General features: G+C 35.8%; 1 protein-coding gene across 14 annotated transcripts in view; it reads left to right on the forward strand.

The window, feature by feature from the left end:
* The window catches only part of cyst (rho guanine nucleotide exchange factor 18 cysts), a 60,798-nt gene that overhangs the window by 36,846 nt on the left and 6,668 nt on the right, over positions 1–17,284 (forward strand). For 5 of the 14 annotated variants that reach the window (XM_074143162.1, XM_074143175.1, XM_074143171.1 and 2 more), the window contains 12 exons: positions 68–228; positions 515–627; positions 2,424–2,447; positions 6,052–6,233; positions 7,232–7,397; positions 7,737–7,816; positions 7,897–8,036; positions 8,563–8,758; positions 9,194–9,475; positions 9,555–9,824; positions 10,270–10,413; positions 11,852–11,939. In XM_074143162.1, coding sequence (XP_073999263.1) covers positions 68–228; positions 515–627; positions 2,424–2,447; positions 6,052–6,233; positions 7,232–7,397; positions 7,737–7,816; positions 7,897–8,036; positions 8,563–8,758; positions 9,194–9,475; positions 9,555–9,824; positions 10,270–10,410 — 1,755 coding nt within the window. In that variant the 3' untranslated portion in view covers positions 10,411–10,413; positions 11,852–11,939. Of the gene's footprint in view, positions 1–67; positions 229–514; positions 628–2,423; positions 2,448–6,051; positions 6,234–7,231; positions 7,398–7,736; positions 7,817–7,896; positions 8,037–8,562; positions 8,759–9,193; positions 9,476–9,554; positions 9,825–10,269; positions 10,414–11,851; positions 11,940–17,284 lie in introns of those variants that run through there. The other 9 variants (XM_074143165.1, XM_074143172.1, XM_074143163.1 and 6 more) reach the window with 5 other exon arrangements.

Consider the following 17,284-nt stretch of genomic DNA (forward strand, 5'->3'; position numbering starts at 1 on the left):
TACTTATTATGTATAATTAGTATATATATTTTTTAATCCACTAAGTAAGGTTTGCAATATAATTAAGCAGGCAGGAGTAGTTTCTCTACAAAAATTATTAGTTCGTGAAAAAGCTGGCCAAGAATCAAGAGGCATTTATCTGATCTCTTCTAATCCGACAGAGCCAGAAATGTTCGAACTGAAAGTTCATAAACCAAAGGATAAAAATGTTTGGATTAAAGCTATAAGGTAAACATAATTTTGTTAAAATAATGTTCTGCTTGTGTATCTTTTAGTAATTGTTGATTGCTGGTTAATTTTGAATGAGTCTGTAAAAAGAAGGGGTTACTTTACCAGTTAATGTTACTCAGGTGATGAAGTGTTGTAAAAAAATCTGAGAAGCAGATCTGGCAACTCTAGTACAGTTCGTTTAGCTTCCTCATAAAGCAGTTTTCGAAATTGTGGAAATTAACCACTAGCTGTAAGAATTAATAATGCACTCTTAATATTTGTTTTTTGTTTTCTTTAAATTCAGAGAGGCTGTACAGAATTGCCCGGAAGATGATGAAGAAAACAAGCAAGTACTAAGTGCTGAAGAAAAGCAAAAACAATTTGATACCAAACAAAAAAATATTGAAGAAATCGTGGGTAAGCAGATTTTATTTGATATAAATTTTTTTGTTCTTTGGTACAATTACTGCATTCCCATATTATAAATAAAATAAAAAGTAACGGGAGATCAGGCTACTAAATATTGCAATTATAATGGATGAGGTGCCAATTATATTATGGTTTAGTCGAAATGGTTTTAGGCGATTTGAATGTATGTAATTTTTTGTTCATTTAAGAAAAAACGTTCTTTTCGAAATTTCAATGTTTATTAAATACATTTTTAGTTTCAAAATTATAATAGTTCGTCCATAATAATACGACAGGGTTAGGTGAGCGACGTCCCACCTCCCTCAATATTCCAGCATTAATCTGGAAAATCAAAGAAAATTAAATAAATACATGTTTACCTTGCGTGTATTTCGCTAAAAAAAAATTTAAATAAAACGGTACCACTAAACGCACCTCATATGGTGCGTTCCACTAAGCGACCACAACGACCACGCTCACGACCGCGATTTTGCCCGTTCCACTTGCTTGCGAGCGTTGCGATCGAAAACCCAAGTGGAACGGACTGTGGGCGTTTTAACCGTTCATGTAACCATTACATATGGCGGCCTCGAAAATAAGTCAGAAGCTTGAAGAGGTTATTTTTTAATTTTAACCCCGTTTATAAGCAGTTATAATAAACTTTATTAATTATTGGTAAAGTTGACATATTAAAAATATATATATAATTCAATTTTTTATATTACATTTTAGTGGAGTATTTATAAAAGTTACGTTTAAATAAAATTAAAATGTCTTTTGTGGCAACAGTTGGATATTTATTAATAATGCTTTAGAAAGTTCTTTATCTAGTTCCGATGAAGAGTGGAATGCAATTTTACAAAATCGCAATGATAAAAAGCGAAAACTTAGGCCACGTATTATTAGCTATCAGAGTAATTGATCTTTATTCAGATGAAGAATTTAAAAGTTATTTCAGGTAAATGATTTTGTGTTATTCAGTGATTTAGTATGTAAAGGGATAAGTAATTATTTATTTATTTTTTGTAGACTTTTGAGAAACACATTCTATTATTTACATGAAATAATACTTTCATTTACATGAGATAATTTTTTCGGTCGCCATATTTTGTTTTAAAAATTGCGCCATATTTCTGAACGCCCACTTCGACCCACCTCTATAGATGGGGCGTTGTGGGCTTCGCGTGAGCGAAAATAGTGACGTCATTAGTGACGTTTTCGCCACGACCACAACGACCGCGGTCGCCAAGTGGAACGCCTGAAGGTATGTTTTGATCGTTGTGGTCGCTTAGTGGAACGCACCCTTAGTCGATGCTTTTATATGGCATCAGCCATTTTAAACAGCGACTTTACGACATCTTGTATTCTTTTCCTTACTTTGCTTGGTGAGGCAAGAGTCATTGTTCGTAAGAACTCGCAAAATGGCGAGGTTACTCTCATGTTACGCGAAAAAGATGGTTACTTTTCGAAAAGTTCTCGTATTTGGAAGATGGTACTTACTCAATCAATTAATTTTAGAATAGAATAAACAAAAATCACTAATGTACTACATAAAACCATATAGATGACTAATATAAACCACCATTATAGTGAGCTGAGTACATCTACTGGGAAAAACCTCCAATCATCCTCCATGCCATCATAGCACGCAAAAGCCACTGAAAGGGCGATGTCTGTTTGTCAGTAATAGTATATCCGAAGGGCTTTATTAAAAACATTTTTTATTTTAATTCGAAACTATAATAACATAATACATAAAACTTAGATTGGTGGTAATTTATTTAATGTTAAAACTGTTTCTAAAGATCTGAGCGTAGGAGAGTTAAAAGGTAATCACTCAAAAATCACTCAACTTTTATGTTGAATCATATTGTATTGTTGTGCATGGTGTCTGCTGGTACCTATTGCATGTGAGCATTCTTTATTTCATGGATTCTACAAAAATTAACAATATTAAATACGTTTTATTATAAATTATTTAGTTATTTTATTGTTATATTTTTTTCATTCTTAAATAGATATTCTGAAATAAAATATTTTATTTATTACTGAATATTTATTGTTATTTCCATTTTGAAATAATAATTTAAAATAAGGAAATAAATTTTGAGAAAGATTTCTTTGGGAATGATAAAATATCAGAAAAAGTACTTGTAGAATCCCTACCGCTACAGCTCAATTTGGGTCTTGGCCGCCACAATAGTTATGTTTTTACCACAGTTGCTCTTTCTTTGAGCAATGTCAAGTCGTATAGTGTGAAGTTTATGAGAAATTCAGCTCCTGTGGCAGGTCTCTCAGCTCACCAGCTTCGTTCAACCTTTTCTTACAATATATTTTTTAAACTGATTATTAAACTACCTTGTAATAAGGAATTGCGATTCATTGGGAATTGATTGCAGCAGTTTAAAACGCCTTGAATACTGAGATTATCTTGAACTTATAGCTTCCTTCATATCTGAAGCATTTTTCCTCTATTCTCTGTATCTTAATGTGATGACGCGTAATATGCTGATAACTTTTGCTATAGAAAGTTATACACCTATATTCAAATAACGAAGGGGTTCTTTTGTTTGCACCTGAGTGAATTTTCTTCTCAAAACTTTGGATTCATTCTAATATCTCCTCCAAATCAGTTTTTTCTTAATTTTTTTAATTTAGTTTATTTATATTTGGCACTATTTTTCAAACCTTATTTTCTACTTAATGAATAGTTTTGTTTACTTTTCAAGTAAAATTTTCTTTAATGAAGTTAAAATTTTGTTTTTGTAAATGACAGGTAGAATGCACTGTATTTATTACTTCTATTTAAAAGTACATTGTATATTTTAATTTCTTTTAGTATTACTTCTTACATTAGTACAATTACGGAATTTTTGAAATTCTTTAGTTGTATTTAAATTATTAAATAATTTCTAATAATGATCCTCAAGGCGTTAACGACCATAAATGTCGATAAAAAAAATAATAAAATAAAATCAACTCACTTATTGCAAATTGTGCAAGACAGAAAAGATTAGTTTAGTACCTTCCTTATTAGGTTGTTAGTAACGTTTTGGATGGCAAAAACAGGTCTGTTTTTTTCTTTTTCTTTCTGAGGCGCGCAATCCTGAAAGGACCTGGCCCTCTCCAACAGAGTGCTTTCTTCATTCATACAGTTCGCGATCTGTGAACCTCCTTAGGTGCGCCAAAACAGTTTTTTTTTTTAATTAAATATAAAAATGCTTACTTAGAATCTTATTCAACAAAATATAAAACCTCATGTGTTAACTACTTCCATCCTCTTTCTTGGTTGTAAACATTTCATTTTAAGAACACTATTCATGCTTTGATTTTGAAGCGTATAACAGCTATACGCCATATTAACTCTCATTTCGTCGCATAGTAAACGCACGCACTGCTTCATCATTTTCAAAGTAACGCGTTTGGATAAAGTGAGCAACGGGGAATAGGAAAATGAGGAAAGCTTGAGTGATACAAAATCGCCGGAGTTATAGGCAGGCTGAGGCAAAACACAATTTAACCTGAATCAAACCTGATGGTCGGGCAGGTTATGTAATTATTATTTTAAATTAAGGATCGACAGTATCTGAAGTAATTAACGCTCAGAGCGTTCTCATCTCCGGGCAGAGATCTCTCGTTACATATGACATTTCCATTACAAGACAGTAAGCGATTATTAGATTGGAAAATTCTAAGGGTATAAGCTGTACTCGAATCCAGGATCTCTGCGTGTGAGTCCATTGCACTAAACACTGAACCATGATCTCTTCTCCTTAATTATTTTTATTATTAAGGAAGATAGTAAATCTTACGCTATTAAAAACCCCTGAAAACTCACATAACCCCGAACGGATGTGTGAATATTGTAAAATATGTATATATTCGTATTAGTTGTGTTGTGAGAATGTGACAGTGAGCTAAAGTTTGCCTGTTGATATGCTAACCCATTTATGCATAAATCACCAGTTTCTGCCGGTCCGTGAGTATATTGTGAGCATTTTGGGAAGATAATATAGTGTAGCACGTTTAAAAAACAGGTTAGGCTGTAACCACAGGTTGTCAGAAGTAGATAGTCCTCTTACCTCTACGGGGGAGTAGAATATCTTTATTTCGGTTAATTAAAAAGAATTGGCTTATTTTTAAAGACTCAATAAGTCTAACAGTATAAAGCTCAATTAGCAGCTCTGCCTTAGTGAACAAGCTCAAAATAAGGTATGGCATGATTTTTCTCAACTGGCCTTTGGCTGACTTCTGATCAAGCTACATTCTCTCTGCTCACTTCGGTTTTTTCAAGAAATAATCAACTTTTCTTTTAATTTTTTTTTTTTAATGATTTAAGGCGCGTCAACATCTAAGGTTATTGGTGCCCGGAACTTTTTTCAGTGCACTGCCGGCCTCCGGACAGTGTTCTCTCGTTACAGACAACACTGTCCATCACCGGACAGTGAGCTGTAAGAAGCTCCTAGGAAGAGAAAATCTAAGGGTCAGCAGCTGGATTCGAACCCGGGACCTCCGCGTGGGAGTCCAGTATGCTAACCTCACAGCTAATCTCTTCCCGCCTCTTTTAATTCTTATTTCCGAAATAGATAACTTTTGAATGTTAGAATCAAATCACACAAAATCGTGTTGTTTGTGACGCTTTCTTACCGTTCATAACTTGTTGACTTTCTTAAATTTCCCGAATATCTAGCTTTCTATGGTGGCAGCTTACCTTAGGATTTTGAAGCTTTTGAGGTAGATACAGCCTCGATTAGTTGCAAAAGACTACAAATTACAGGAGTTTTTCATTGGATACCAAGGACGACCTGTCATTTTAGTTCATCTTGAAGATTGGTTGTTCCCTCTTTAAAAAGGTATGAACTAAACTGTGCTAAATTTCGCGCATCGCCCTTTATCCTTCTACAGCACTAAAATTTTCAGCTGTTCGTTTTAGTCTCGTTCTTTTTTTCTTGCGTTATTTCTGGAGATCTTCTCAATACATAGAAGCATAGATCTTTTCTTAAATTGATAAAACCATTGCGTAAAAGTAATTGAGAAACTGGGTAAACAAGGTTATCAGTATCAAGTACGGATGAAGATAAACACCTATTAATTTATCTCAGAATTCAACTTTAAAATTAATTTTAATCTTCTAATAAATTCTAATTAATTAATTAATAAATTCTAATTTTATTGAAATTTCATTTTTTTTTTTTTTTTTTTTTATAAGGCCAGTTAGACAGAAAGCTTTCTGTCACTAAGATAAGTTTTGATTTTTCAATAAAAGCACATTTTTATTCATTCATTCATAATAATAACGTTCTGACAGTTAGCTTGTGGAAGAAAATTTGTGGTTAGAATGCTATCAGCCATTTCTGTCCTCTGGAATAACTCACAATTATCAATCTTTCATTTTTTATAAAAATATGTACATATATACTTATATGTGTACAGAATTGTTAAGGCAGAAAGATCTGGAACAAGCGCAGTTATTAGAAGAAAAGATGGCACTACAATTGAAATTATTAGCCGCAGCTGGAATTGACAATATTCCAGAAAGGCCAGATTACATGTCTCTTGTTACACAACCACTGGATAATTCCAAAGTTCGTAAAGATGTGTTTGCTGCAGTTAAGGTAGCTTATTTTTTTAAGTTATAAAAATTATTCTATTTTTTTGTTTTGTTTTTGTTGTTTGAAGTGATCCGGACCTTCTTGCTATCATATCAGTTCATAGAAGATTTCCTATTATGATTTTGATAAAATAGTTGAATAATGTTCGACAAAAAATCATTAATTATTAGTCCTATTCTCTGAGTACGTTTGAAACTGTGGCATTAAAAAAAAATCAACTGTTTTTTCATATGGTTTAGAAAGATATATTTTTAAGCATTTTCTGAACCATTATGTATACTGAACCATTGATTTGTCTTTGATTTAAAATAAACAAGCCGAATTGATAAGAAAAAGGTATCGTACATAGTTATCTCTATCAGATACTGTTACGGTATCTTAATTACAACGAAAGCCTAAAACATCTTAAAAAGAAAAATGTAGCTCACATGTAAGCTCAGCGTACGCACTCTCATTAAGCTAATCCATTCCCTTGTTGGAAAAGTAACAACATTTTTAGGTTTTATATTGTGGGCAAATTGTTAATTAATTGTATGATGAGGCACTTCAAAGTGCACCATCTCTTTTTATGGAACGAAAGTAGTGACTGTGTGCACACGAAAATAAAATAATCTTATCATTTTTTTCTCACCTGTTGGCAAACCATATTAACACAATTGTGTAAAACTTAGATTTTACTCTCTGGTCACATTTAAAATGAACTTAAACAGTCCATTAAGAGTTATGGCTTGCAAGATGGTACATTTTGTTTTACATCGCTGTTATTTATTTCTTGCCGTCTCTAATATCTGTAGCTGTACACTTTTTATTACACTGATGGATGGATACCATTTGGGTCTCACGAGAATAGAACCCTCAATTCTCACACTTAGGGCGCCTGCTGTAGCCACTATACCGCACGAGGACCTCTTGCCAAACCGATATCTGAAATGTAACTAGTTTTTTAGAACATCATATGTGGAAACTGACACATCGCTTTCTGTTCTTCTTTTCTTCTGTAGAAAGTGAATCAACTGGCTAAATCCCTGTATACATCTGCTACCAATCTGTCCCGTAGCGCTAGTTCTGTGGGCGAGCACCAGAGTGAAGCTTATATTTCTCCTACCTTACCAAAGAGAGCTGAAACGTTTGGTGGTTTTGACAATAATCAACCTCCTTCTTCCAGAAGTAAGTTAACTTTTCTACCAAACTTTATCTCACATCAGTTATTACAATTATGACCGACAAATTTTATAGAGTTAGAATTTATATATACATATATATGTTAATAATTAGTACTCTAGATTTGAGAAAGCCGTTAAAGCCAATTCTAAAAAATCACGAATTTAAAAAAAATAAATCAGTTACACTTAGCCCCTTTAGGGAAATCTCTACTGGGAATTGAAAAGGAATATACTCGTAAGTGTAGTAACTGGACTGCGACAATTGCTGTATGAGAAATTCGTGCGATTGTTTCCCTCTATATTGTGAATATTTTTCGTAACTTTGTTTTATTTCTAATTTTAGCAGCCGTGCAGAAGAAACTCCAGAATACCAATAGTCCTACAGGATCTTCTAATGTGGGTCATAAAATACCTGATTCGAATGTAATCTATCTAAAACTTCCTTTATTTGCCCTTATACTAAAATGCTATGTTTTTCTTAATTTTATTTTTCTGTTTTAAAGGAATTAGTTACTGGTGAAGGAATAGATGTACATCCATTTTTAATTACTGATCATGATCATCATTTAGCTGCAACTCAACTATCTCATCAAGTCTACACTTTATCCTGCATTATATCTCATCAGATGACAACAATTGACAGGTAATAAAAATGAGTTTTAGAAGGTATGCTGTCAAAAAATGTGAGATACTTTTTTTTAAGAAACCACACAACTAACACAGCCTTTTTATGACTTTAAAAAAAAAATGGAATTCAATTAATGGAAAATGGAATGGTATGAACGAACCATTTTTACTTCTATATTTTTATGTTTTCTTATATGATGTATAGGACCTAATGTATAATTAATTGTTAGAAACACATCTAAAAAAAATACAAGGTGTACTGTTATTACAGGTTATAAATCATATACCAAACAAAGGTTTAAGGAAATAAATATAAAAAATAATAAATGGCCTGCCTTCCCACAATTAATCTAAGGGAATGATTTACACAAATATAAGCGAAAAATTTGAAATAAAATGGAATTTAATGAAAAAAAGAATGATGATAGTAATATAATAAAATTTAAGTTTAAACTTATTATAGAAAATTTAGTTTTCTTAGATTCCAAATCTGATTAACAAATTTTATTATAATATGTGAACATATTTCCTATCAATTCCAGCCTGGAAGCTGAACTTGCTAGTTTGAAGGCATACGCCGGCGATTCTGGTCGCCCAATTTATAGGCATAATCAGCAGTTGGAGGAGCTTCGAAATTTACAGGATAAGCTCCAAAGTGAACGAGAGATCTGGCAGAGAGAACGTGACGCAGAATTTAAAGAACTTCAACAGAAGAAAGAAGAACTTTCTAGGCTTCAGGTAAGTTTAATGATTTTTTTCCTACCCATTGAAGGCATTTTTTAAAATAATTTTTTCTCTCAGTCTGTTTTGGTTTTGCTCTCGAGATGTTAGAAATTACTTCTTGCTTGAGGGCTGGATACTCGGAAAATGTCTGATCCGCATAGGGCAGATCGAGGATTGTACCACTTTCTGCACGGTGGAGGTAATTTATAGGCAGGCATTCCCAGCCTCTAAACGCAAAATAAGTAATCCCTATTCTCTGCGCGGATTCGATAGTCTCCACTTTTATCTTTGCAATGCCTTCTCGCTTCCTTAAAAGAAATTCGTTGTTTTTTCTTTGAGACAACCTCTCTGAGGCTACGCAATCAGTTCAGTTCCACTCCTCCACAAGCCCATGACATGATCTTTTTATTAAGACCTCATATACTAGGTTATTTTCATCTTCACTTTTAGGTTCAAATCAGAAAAGCGGAGATGGATATTGCTCAGCAAAGAGATCAGTTATACAGGAAGCTGGAGACGCTTAGCAATCAAGGAATTATGATGAGTCCCACTTTGGTTGTCGCACCTGCTTTGGATGATTCACAAAACAGTACTATTAGCAGCGGTTCTCATACACCGCCCACTGATCCTCCACGGCGAAAGGCAGAGGTATCCAAATGGAAGCAGATTCAACAGGTGAACAAGGCGCAAACCCTTCCATTAAATTTAATATCAACTACAAATCAACAGAAGGTATTTAAGCATTGTAGTTATTAAGGTAATGTTAAAATAGCTGATCATCAGTTCTTCATATTTGAATATTTTCTTGTAGGTTGCCTCATCTAACGTACAAGTACGCCAGCAGCTGCCTTTAAAGTTAGCTGTGAAACCTGGTAGTGCAAGTGTCAGTAATAGTTGTAATACTAATAGTTCAACGCCGATCCCTCAACAGATGTTACCATTGAAACTGTGTGAAGGATCTGGTGAACCAAAGAAGAGTGTAGGCTATCAGCGTCTAACGTCTGGTGGTCAGAGTCCACCACAGGCGCCTACTCACTCTAGAACTGGTTCAAGTCCAGCGATGATGCAAAATGTCCTACCAGTAAGTCTTATTTTGTTGAAAATCTGATGTGAACAGTCTGTCTTCTTCTGTCACTGCAATTATTACTATCGTAATTGAGTTTTTTTCTAATATTTCACTTCAATGGATATGCTTAGTTATAAGTTAAGAGTGAAGGCCTACCAGGGACTATACTTGCAGGTATAATGTCATCATTTAAATTGTACAATCTGAATCAGTGCCCGATTATGATCTCAATTTTAGAGTCATATGTGTTTCACCCTGTGGATGGGAAGCTGATTGAGGTGACTACACGCGTAGACTTACGAATTGCCAAACTCAAAGAATTGCTACATTTTTTTTTACAGTAGAACTTATACTAATGCCTATTACCTGCAATTTGTTACATTCTGCTTGCGCCTGTTTTCTCTCTATTCTAGTGAACCTTAGTTGTGTTACTTACTTTTTGTTTTGTTTTTCGGTGCAGCCAGAAACAAGATCTTGTGTGAAAGCTGGTAGGACGAATACTTATCCTAAACTTCCAGAAAAATTTCGTGTACGCACCGCTGATGTTGAACCAGAACGAGTTCCTACGCAGAATACAGAAGAAGAAGTTATATTTTTCTGAAAAGTATTTATTGATTTTATGATTATTATTTTAGTTAGATTTCTTAAGTTTGCAGCGCCTATTCATTTCCAAGAATTTTTTGATAAAAATTAGGCATGAGTGTCACATTGATAATCAAGCCGTAATTTGTAGTATTTTCTGGTCCGGGCTTTCTCAGGGCCTGTCTCCAGCTTGAAATAAACCGTGTCCAATTCTTCTTTCTTTTGGCAATACAGAGCTAGTCATTAGTCTTCACAATCCGATTAGACCACTGACCACTGTTATGTCGGTGTGCAAACTTTCCATTTTAGCTCTGTATTTAATGAACGTTGGTAGATCGTTTTTTTGTTGTATCTGATACTTTTGAATGTATGGTTGAAACATAGTCATGTAAAAAAAAAGGGGAAATTTACGTCATTTTTAGAAAAAAAAAATTTTCTTGTATACATAAAAGTTATACCTATATGTTAAGAGTTGCCCATTAACAGAAGATTTGCATATACGTTTGATTATTTGTACTCGTAGTATAATTTGTGGAGACTCCTCGACTACAGCTTCTCTACACAAACTAACCTATCTTCTGACTATAATCAAAACTGTCTGGTAGGATAGTTGTTTAAGGGTCGATCGTTAAAATCTGCATAAAATATTTGTTAAGCACCTTTTAGTATCCACTATGTTGCATAGTATGATAAGAGGCAGGTTCCTGGCCAAGTCAGGTAACAGGCAAAGTCTGACTGATTAGGTGACAGCAGTTTCTATAAATGAATTCTAATTTCTGTACCCAAACCCGATGTTTCAATGTCTGTGAAAATTGTTAAAAATCAGAAAAGTGTTAGATATAAATTAAGTCTTGTCAGTAAGTTATAAAATATGTTCGCTCAAGTTTTAATACCTTTTTCACAATAATAAATTTATTTTCGCACCTAATAGTTTACTTTCCACAAACCATGTTGGACCTAAATCGGGACAAGGAAGATTTCTCATTCTGTGCATTGCCATTAATTTTTTTTTTTTTTTTTTTTTTTTGAATCTGGGCTGACTTAGCTTCGTAACGGAGTTTCCTTACATAAAAAATCTTTGAAGTTGATTTTCCATACTCTTGAAGAGTATTGTTATAGTATCCTTTGTCTGCCCTTATTATATGCTTGCGGAATAAGTGAAATTCATACAGCATTAATTTAAACCTTAGCTCTAACAGTTTTAAGTTGACAACAAATGTAGAAAAATGTTTCATTTCATTTCAAAAATTGTTTCAAATAATTTAATAATGATAATAATAATTATGTGACCATTTGTTCAAAGTAGTCATCGTACCCTTGATTTGAATTTTTGTTTAATTATTTATTTCAGGACTAAGTAACGAAAGTTTGATGCTATTATATTGGCCTTTCAGTCATTAATTTCGTATCTAGAATTTAGTTCTTTTAATAATAGTATTTTAACATCCTTTTTTTTTCAGGTTGTCTCTTCTCTGAACTTATAAAAATGTATAACTTCCCTGAACTTTTATTCTTTATATTTAAAAAAAAAACAAAAAAAAACGAAAATCTAATTGTAAAATCCACTAGTCCCAATTTTTTTATTCTTTAAAACTTGAAAATTTGTGCATTTATTTTTTATGCAGGTCTATTGTAATTTATTATTAATAATAATAATAATAAAATGTTTATTCATTCAAAAAATAATACATAATATAAAACATAAAAAACAAAACACAAATAATGCATGGATTTTACTCCGTCTGCATGAATTGCAATAAAATTAAAAATGTTAACCAAAAAATTAGAATGTTTAAATAAAAAAACTTAAAATTCTTTTTTACTATTGAAAAAATAAATTTTATAACTAACATAATGTGGTATAAATGAAGAAACAAAAAATTGAAATTTTGCCAAATTAAATTTTTTTAAAAAGATTTTACAAAACAAAATAGCAAAAAATAAAATTATTTTCCTTTTAAATTAATACAAAGAAAAGAGGTTAATAATCCCATTGTTCCAACAGCCCAGTTCTATATCTGGATGCATCTCTTAGAAATGAACACAGATTATTCTAGTTTTTTCCATTTAAGAACTCACAAAGTTCTACCTCTGTGAGCACCTTTCTATTAAAATATCTAAGTCTATAAGAAGACAAAATAGGGCAGACTGCGATAAAATGCATAATATTTTCAATTTCTCGCAAATTGCACATGGAGCAAAGCTGACATTCGTCATTATTAAAATGTTTATATTTTAAGTTTAGCGCTTCACATCTGGCCATTAAAATGAGCTTGGCATCACTAAATGAAAGTGTGCTGATATAATTACACTCATAGCTCAACTTCGAATAAAACCTATGATGTACAGCTTGTCTGGCTTTACATTCAGCACTTAATTTATCATTTTGTTCTATTTGAGAAACTAAACTATTTAATCTGGCCTGCCAAACCTCCAAACAGTTAGAATCAATATTTTCCGCAGGAAATTGAAACTGTGTACACAATAGCTTCCAATCATTAAACCAATAAAAAATTTTAGAGATTACTTTCGCGGCTATTATTCTAGGCAATCTACATTCTGGCAACTTAAATAACTTTAAAATATAATTGAAATTTAACTTCAGAGTGTAGATAAACATACTAGACATGCCAATCTCTAAATTTAGCACATAGTTAGGCGTATTGGGAGGTAAAGAGAATAACTTTTTGAGGAAAAACCTCTGAAGTTTCTCAACAGTTTCATATCGGTTAAACCCCCAGACCTGGGCTGCATAGCACATAACGGCTCTAGAAGTGGCATAAAAAATCTTGAACTTAGAGTCTAGAGGTATATTTGTATTTGACAGCATCCCGCTCCATGCGCAATTTAAACCAAATTTAGCAGTTCCCAATTTATCTTTTAAATGCTTATCGAAAGACAATGAAGGCGACAGATTTATCCCCAAGTATTTATAACTTTTCACAATCTCTATATATTCTGACCATCAAAATGCCATTTTTCAGATACAGCATGCCTTCCCCCTCTTTTTTACATTTTTTTTTTTTTTTTTAGGGGCGGTCCCCGAGCGCTAGCTCATACCCGCTTTTTTTACAGATCATAATTTTTGATTTTTCTAAGTTGACCGCCAGCCCCCACATCTTACAGTAGCAATCTAACGAGTTAATCATCTCTTGTAATACCGCCGGTTTATCAGCAATCAACACCATATCATCTGCATATAACAATGCACGAACAATTAAACCTCCGATATTTACACCGCCTCCGATTGCATCCGTAATATCATTTATGTAAATGGAGAAGAGGGTAGGCAGCCTTGCTTGACTCCCGAGGCCGTATAAAACCATTCAGCAGCCCGTGTAACACAATACAAACGTTTAATTATATTAATAAATTTAGTTGACAAGCCGATTTGAGAAAGCTTAAAAAACAATAAATGCCGCGAAATAGAGTCGAAAGCAGATTTGAGGTCAACAAAAAACAAATATACTTTTTTCGTAGAACCCTCTAGAAATCGGGACAAGGAAGATTTCTCATTCTGTGCATTGCCATTAATTTTTTTTTTTTTTTTTGAATCTGGGCTTCGTATCGGAGTTTCCTTACATAAAAAATCTTTGAAGTTGATTTTCCATACTCTTGAAGAGTATTGTTATTATTATATGCTTGCGGAATAAGTGAAATTCATACAGCATTAATTTAAACCTTTGCTCTAACAGTTTTAGATTTTTTTTTTTAGATTTTAAAAAGACGGGGCGGGACCCTATCCCCACGGCACCACAGCCACACGAGGCTTATTGTGCCTTCCCCTTGAACCTAATAGGTGAAACCTCCCCTCCTAAGAAGGTCGAGAGCTTTCCCTACTAGTTCCTTCTGCGCTATTATCTCCTTTGGCCTCAAGGTTCCAAAGATGTCATAGCGCAGTCTCTCAATTGCAACGCAATCGAACAACAAGTGAGAGGCCGTTTCCTCCTCTTCCTGGCACAATCTGCACAAAGGTTCCGAGCTAATAAGCCCTATCTTGTGCAGGTGCTTTCTGAACCTTCCGTGCCCCGTGAATAGGCCTGTAATCAGAGTAATCTGATTGCTGCCCAAACCTAGAGTCACTTTAGTTCTTTGTTTGCACAACAAGGGCATAACCCTCTTGCTGTGTTTGACCCCTGGAAGCATCACTTTTTGTGTTCTCTCCAGATCCAGTCTCTGAGAGCCTCACGAACTGCCCCCCTAGTGATCCCCAGGACTGGTTCCGGACCAGTGAAGGGAGTATTAGCTCCATTCCTGGCCAACTGATCAGCTATTTCATTCCCCTTGATCCCCACATGGCCCGGCACCCATTCCAATCGGACTTTGTTGTGCCGAGCCAGTTGATCTAGGGCCTTTTTACATTCCCAGACCAGGGAAGAGGTAATTCTGAAGGAAGAGAGGGCCTTCAGTGCCGCTTGACTGTCCGAAAAAATGCAAATCTCCCTATGTCTAAGATCCATTCGCAGATTTTCCCCAGCGCAAGCTCTAATGGCAAAGACCTCGGCCTGAAATACAGTAGCGTATCTCCCAAGAGGACTCTCAATGAGTACCTTAGGTTAAACCCCATACACTCCAGCTCCGGTCCCGCAGGCCATCTTGGAGCCATCCGTAAACCACATGACTCCCTTCTGGCACTGTTCGGTCCAGTTTACCCTCCATTCATTCCTCGATCTGAGGATCACCTGAAACGGAGTCTCGAAACTGTATCTAGGACAGACACTGTCCCCAACCATGTCTAATACTGGCAAAGGGTCGACCTTGTCTGTAATATTCATATGCCCAATAGAGGAGCTAATGCGCCTCCATTGTCCATTCCTCACTAGTCTGTACGCGCCAGCCCTTGCCTCCGCTTGAATAACAAACTGAAGCGGAGGCAACCCCAGCAGTACCTCCAGCACAGCAGTAGGAGCACTGCTAAAGGCCCCTGTAATCAACATACAGGCCATCCTTTGTGCCCTAGCAAGAGCTTTTATGGCCGTCTGTTGTTCAGTCTTCCTCCACCGCACCACTGCTCCGTAGGTGAGGATAGGTATGACTGTTCTTGTATACAACCAGTGGGTCATTTTTGGGCGAAGACCCCAAGTCTTTCCACAGGTCCTCGTTATACCACATAAGGCCTGTTTAGCCTTAAGTGTAACTTTATCCAGATGTGCCTTCCAAGTAAGTCTAGAGTCCAGAATGACACCTAGTTACTTAACTTCGCCTGACACATCCAGCGTTTTGTCGAAAAATACAAGATTTTTGTAGCTCTCTTTGTCCCTTCTCTTAGTAAAGGGAACCAGAGTAGTTTTAGAAGGGTTCACAGAGAGATCCACTCTTCTGCACCACCTTTCTATAATTTTGAGTGCTTCCTGCAGGAGTTCAGCCACGATGTTCTCGTGCCTCCCCCTGACTACCACAGAAATGTCATCTGCATAGCCAAGGACCGTGAACCCACGGATATCTAGCATCTCAATTAACTCGTCAACGACCATGCACCACAGGAGAGGAGACAAAACCCATCCCTGCGGACATCCCCTGACGGTTGTTATCATCAGCGATTCCCCAAAAAAAGTCGCTGTAATTTTCCTTGACGTTAGCATGCTACCAATCCACTTTATAATTGTAGAATCCAAGCCATGCCTTTCCATCGCCAAGGAAATTGCACTGAAAGAAGTGTTGCTGAACGCTCCCTCAATGTCCAGAAACACACCCAGTGCTGTTTCCTTGCAGAGCACAGAGGCCTCCAGCTCCTTAACCAAGCAATGGAGGGCTGTCTCGCAAGATTTGCCTATCTGATAGGCGTGCTGATTGGCATGCGGGGGTCGTAGCTTTAAGGCCACCTCCCTTATATGCAGGTCAATCAGTTTTTCTAGCACCTTCAATAAGAACGATGATAGACTAATTGGTCTAAAATCCTTAGCCTGGGTATGAGTTCTCTTCCCAGGTTTAGGGATAAAGATAACTTTAACAGGCCTCCATGCCCGAGGGACATAGCCGAGGGCCAGACTTGCCCTCATTAGCCTGCATAAAATAGGAGTAATAATGTCTTTTCCCTGCTGCAAAAGAACAGGGAAAATACCATCAGGTCCAGGGGATTTAAAGGGCTTGAAGTGGCTCACTGCCCACACAACCTTGTTGTAGGTGATGCAGACCTTAGCAACGGTCCAGTTCTCCATAGTGCTCCGACTCTCGTCGGGCACTATGGTTTCCCCACCCAGTTGCTCAGTTGCGACCACCCTCGATTCAGGAAAGTGAATCCTCATGAGACATTCCATAGTGTCTCTCCCTGATTTCGTAAAATCCCCTTCCTCGTCTCTGATGGTTCCCAGAGAACACCCTGGGCTCTTTGAAATGATACGATGGAGTCTAGCTCCCTCCGAGGTCATCTCTACCTCTTCACAAAGCTTCCTCCATGAATCTCTTTTAGCCTTACGAATGGCTAAATTGTAAGAAGTGAGGGTCTCACGGTACTCCTCCCATGTACCCCTTCTTTTAGCTGCATTAAACAGTTTTCGGACCTTTTTGCGGAGCTCCATCAGCTGATTATTCCACCAGCTTACCTTCCTTTTCGTGTGCCTAATCGTCTCCGCACAGTTAGCCCGGAAAGCCTCTATGATGACGCTCAGAAGGCTCTCCGCAGCGTCATCAATGTCCGTCCGGGTCTTAAGGTTGTTCCTCACTGTATTAATGTTTTGACTAATATCACGTCTATAAGAACCCCAGTCCGTCCTAGGGTTTCTATAAGTAACTACCTCCTTACAGTCAAACCCAACGTCGAACCTTATATACATGTGATCCGAGAGCGAGGGAACCCCTGATACATGCCAATTCCTAACTAGGGTCGATACAAAACTAGTCCCCAAAGTTAAGTCAATAACCTCCCTACGTATAGAATTATAGAAAGTAGGTTC

The sequence above is a fragment of the Rhodnius prolixus genome, unplaced genomic scaffold, assembly GCF_049639745.1.
Source record: "Rhodnius prolixus isolate KJV_2025 unplaced genomic scaffold, Rpr scaffold_12, whole genome shotgun sequence".
NCBI classification, from domain to species: Eukaryota; Metazoa; Arthropoda; class Insecta; order Hemiptera; family Reduviidae; genus Rhodnius; species Rhodnius prolixus.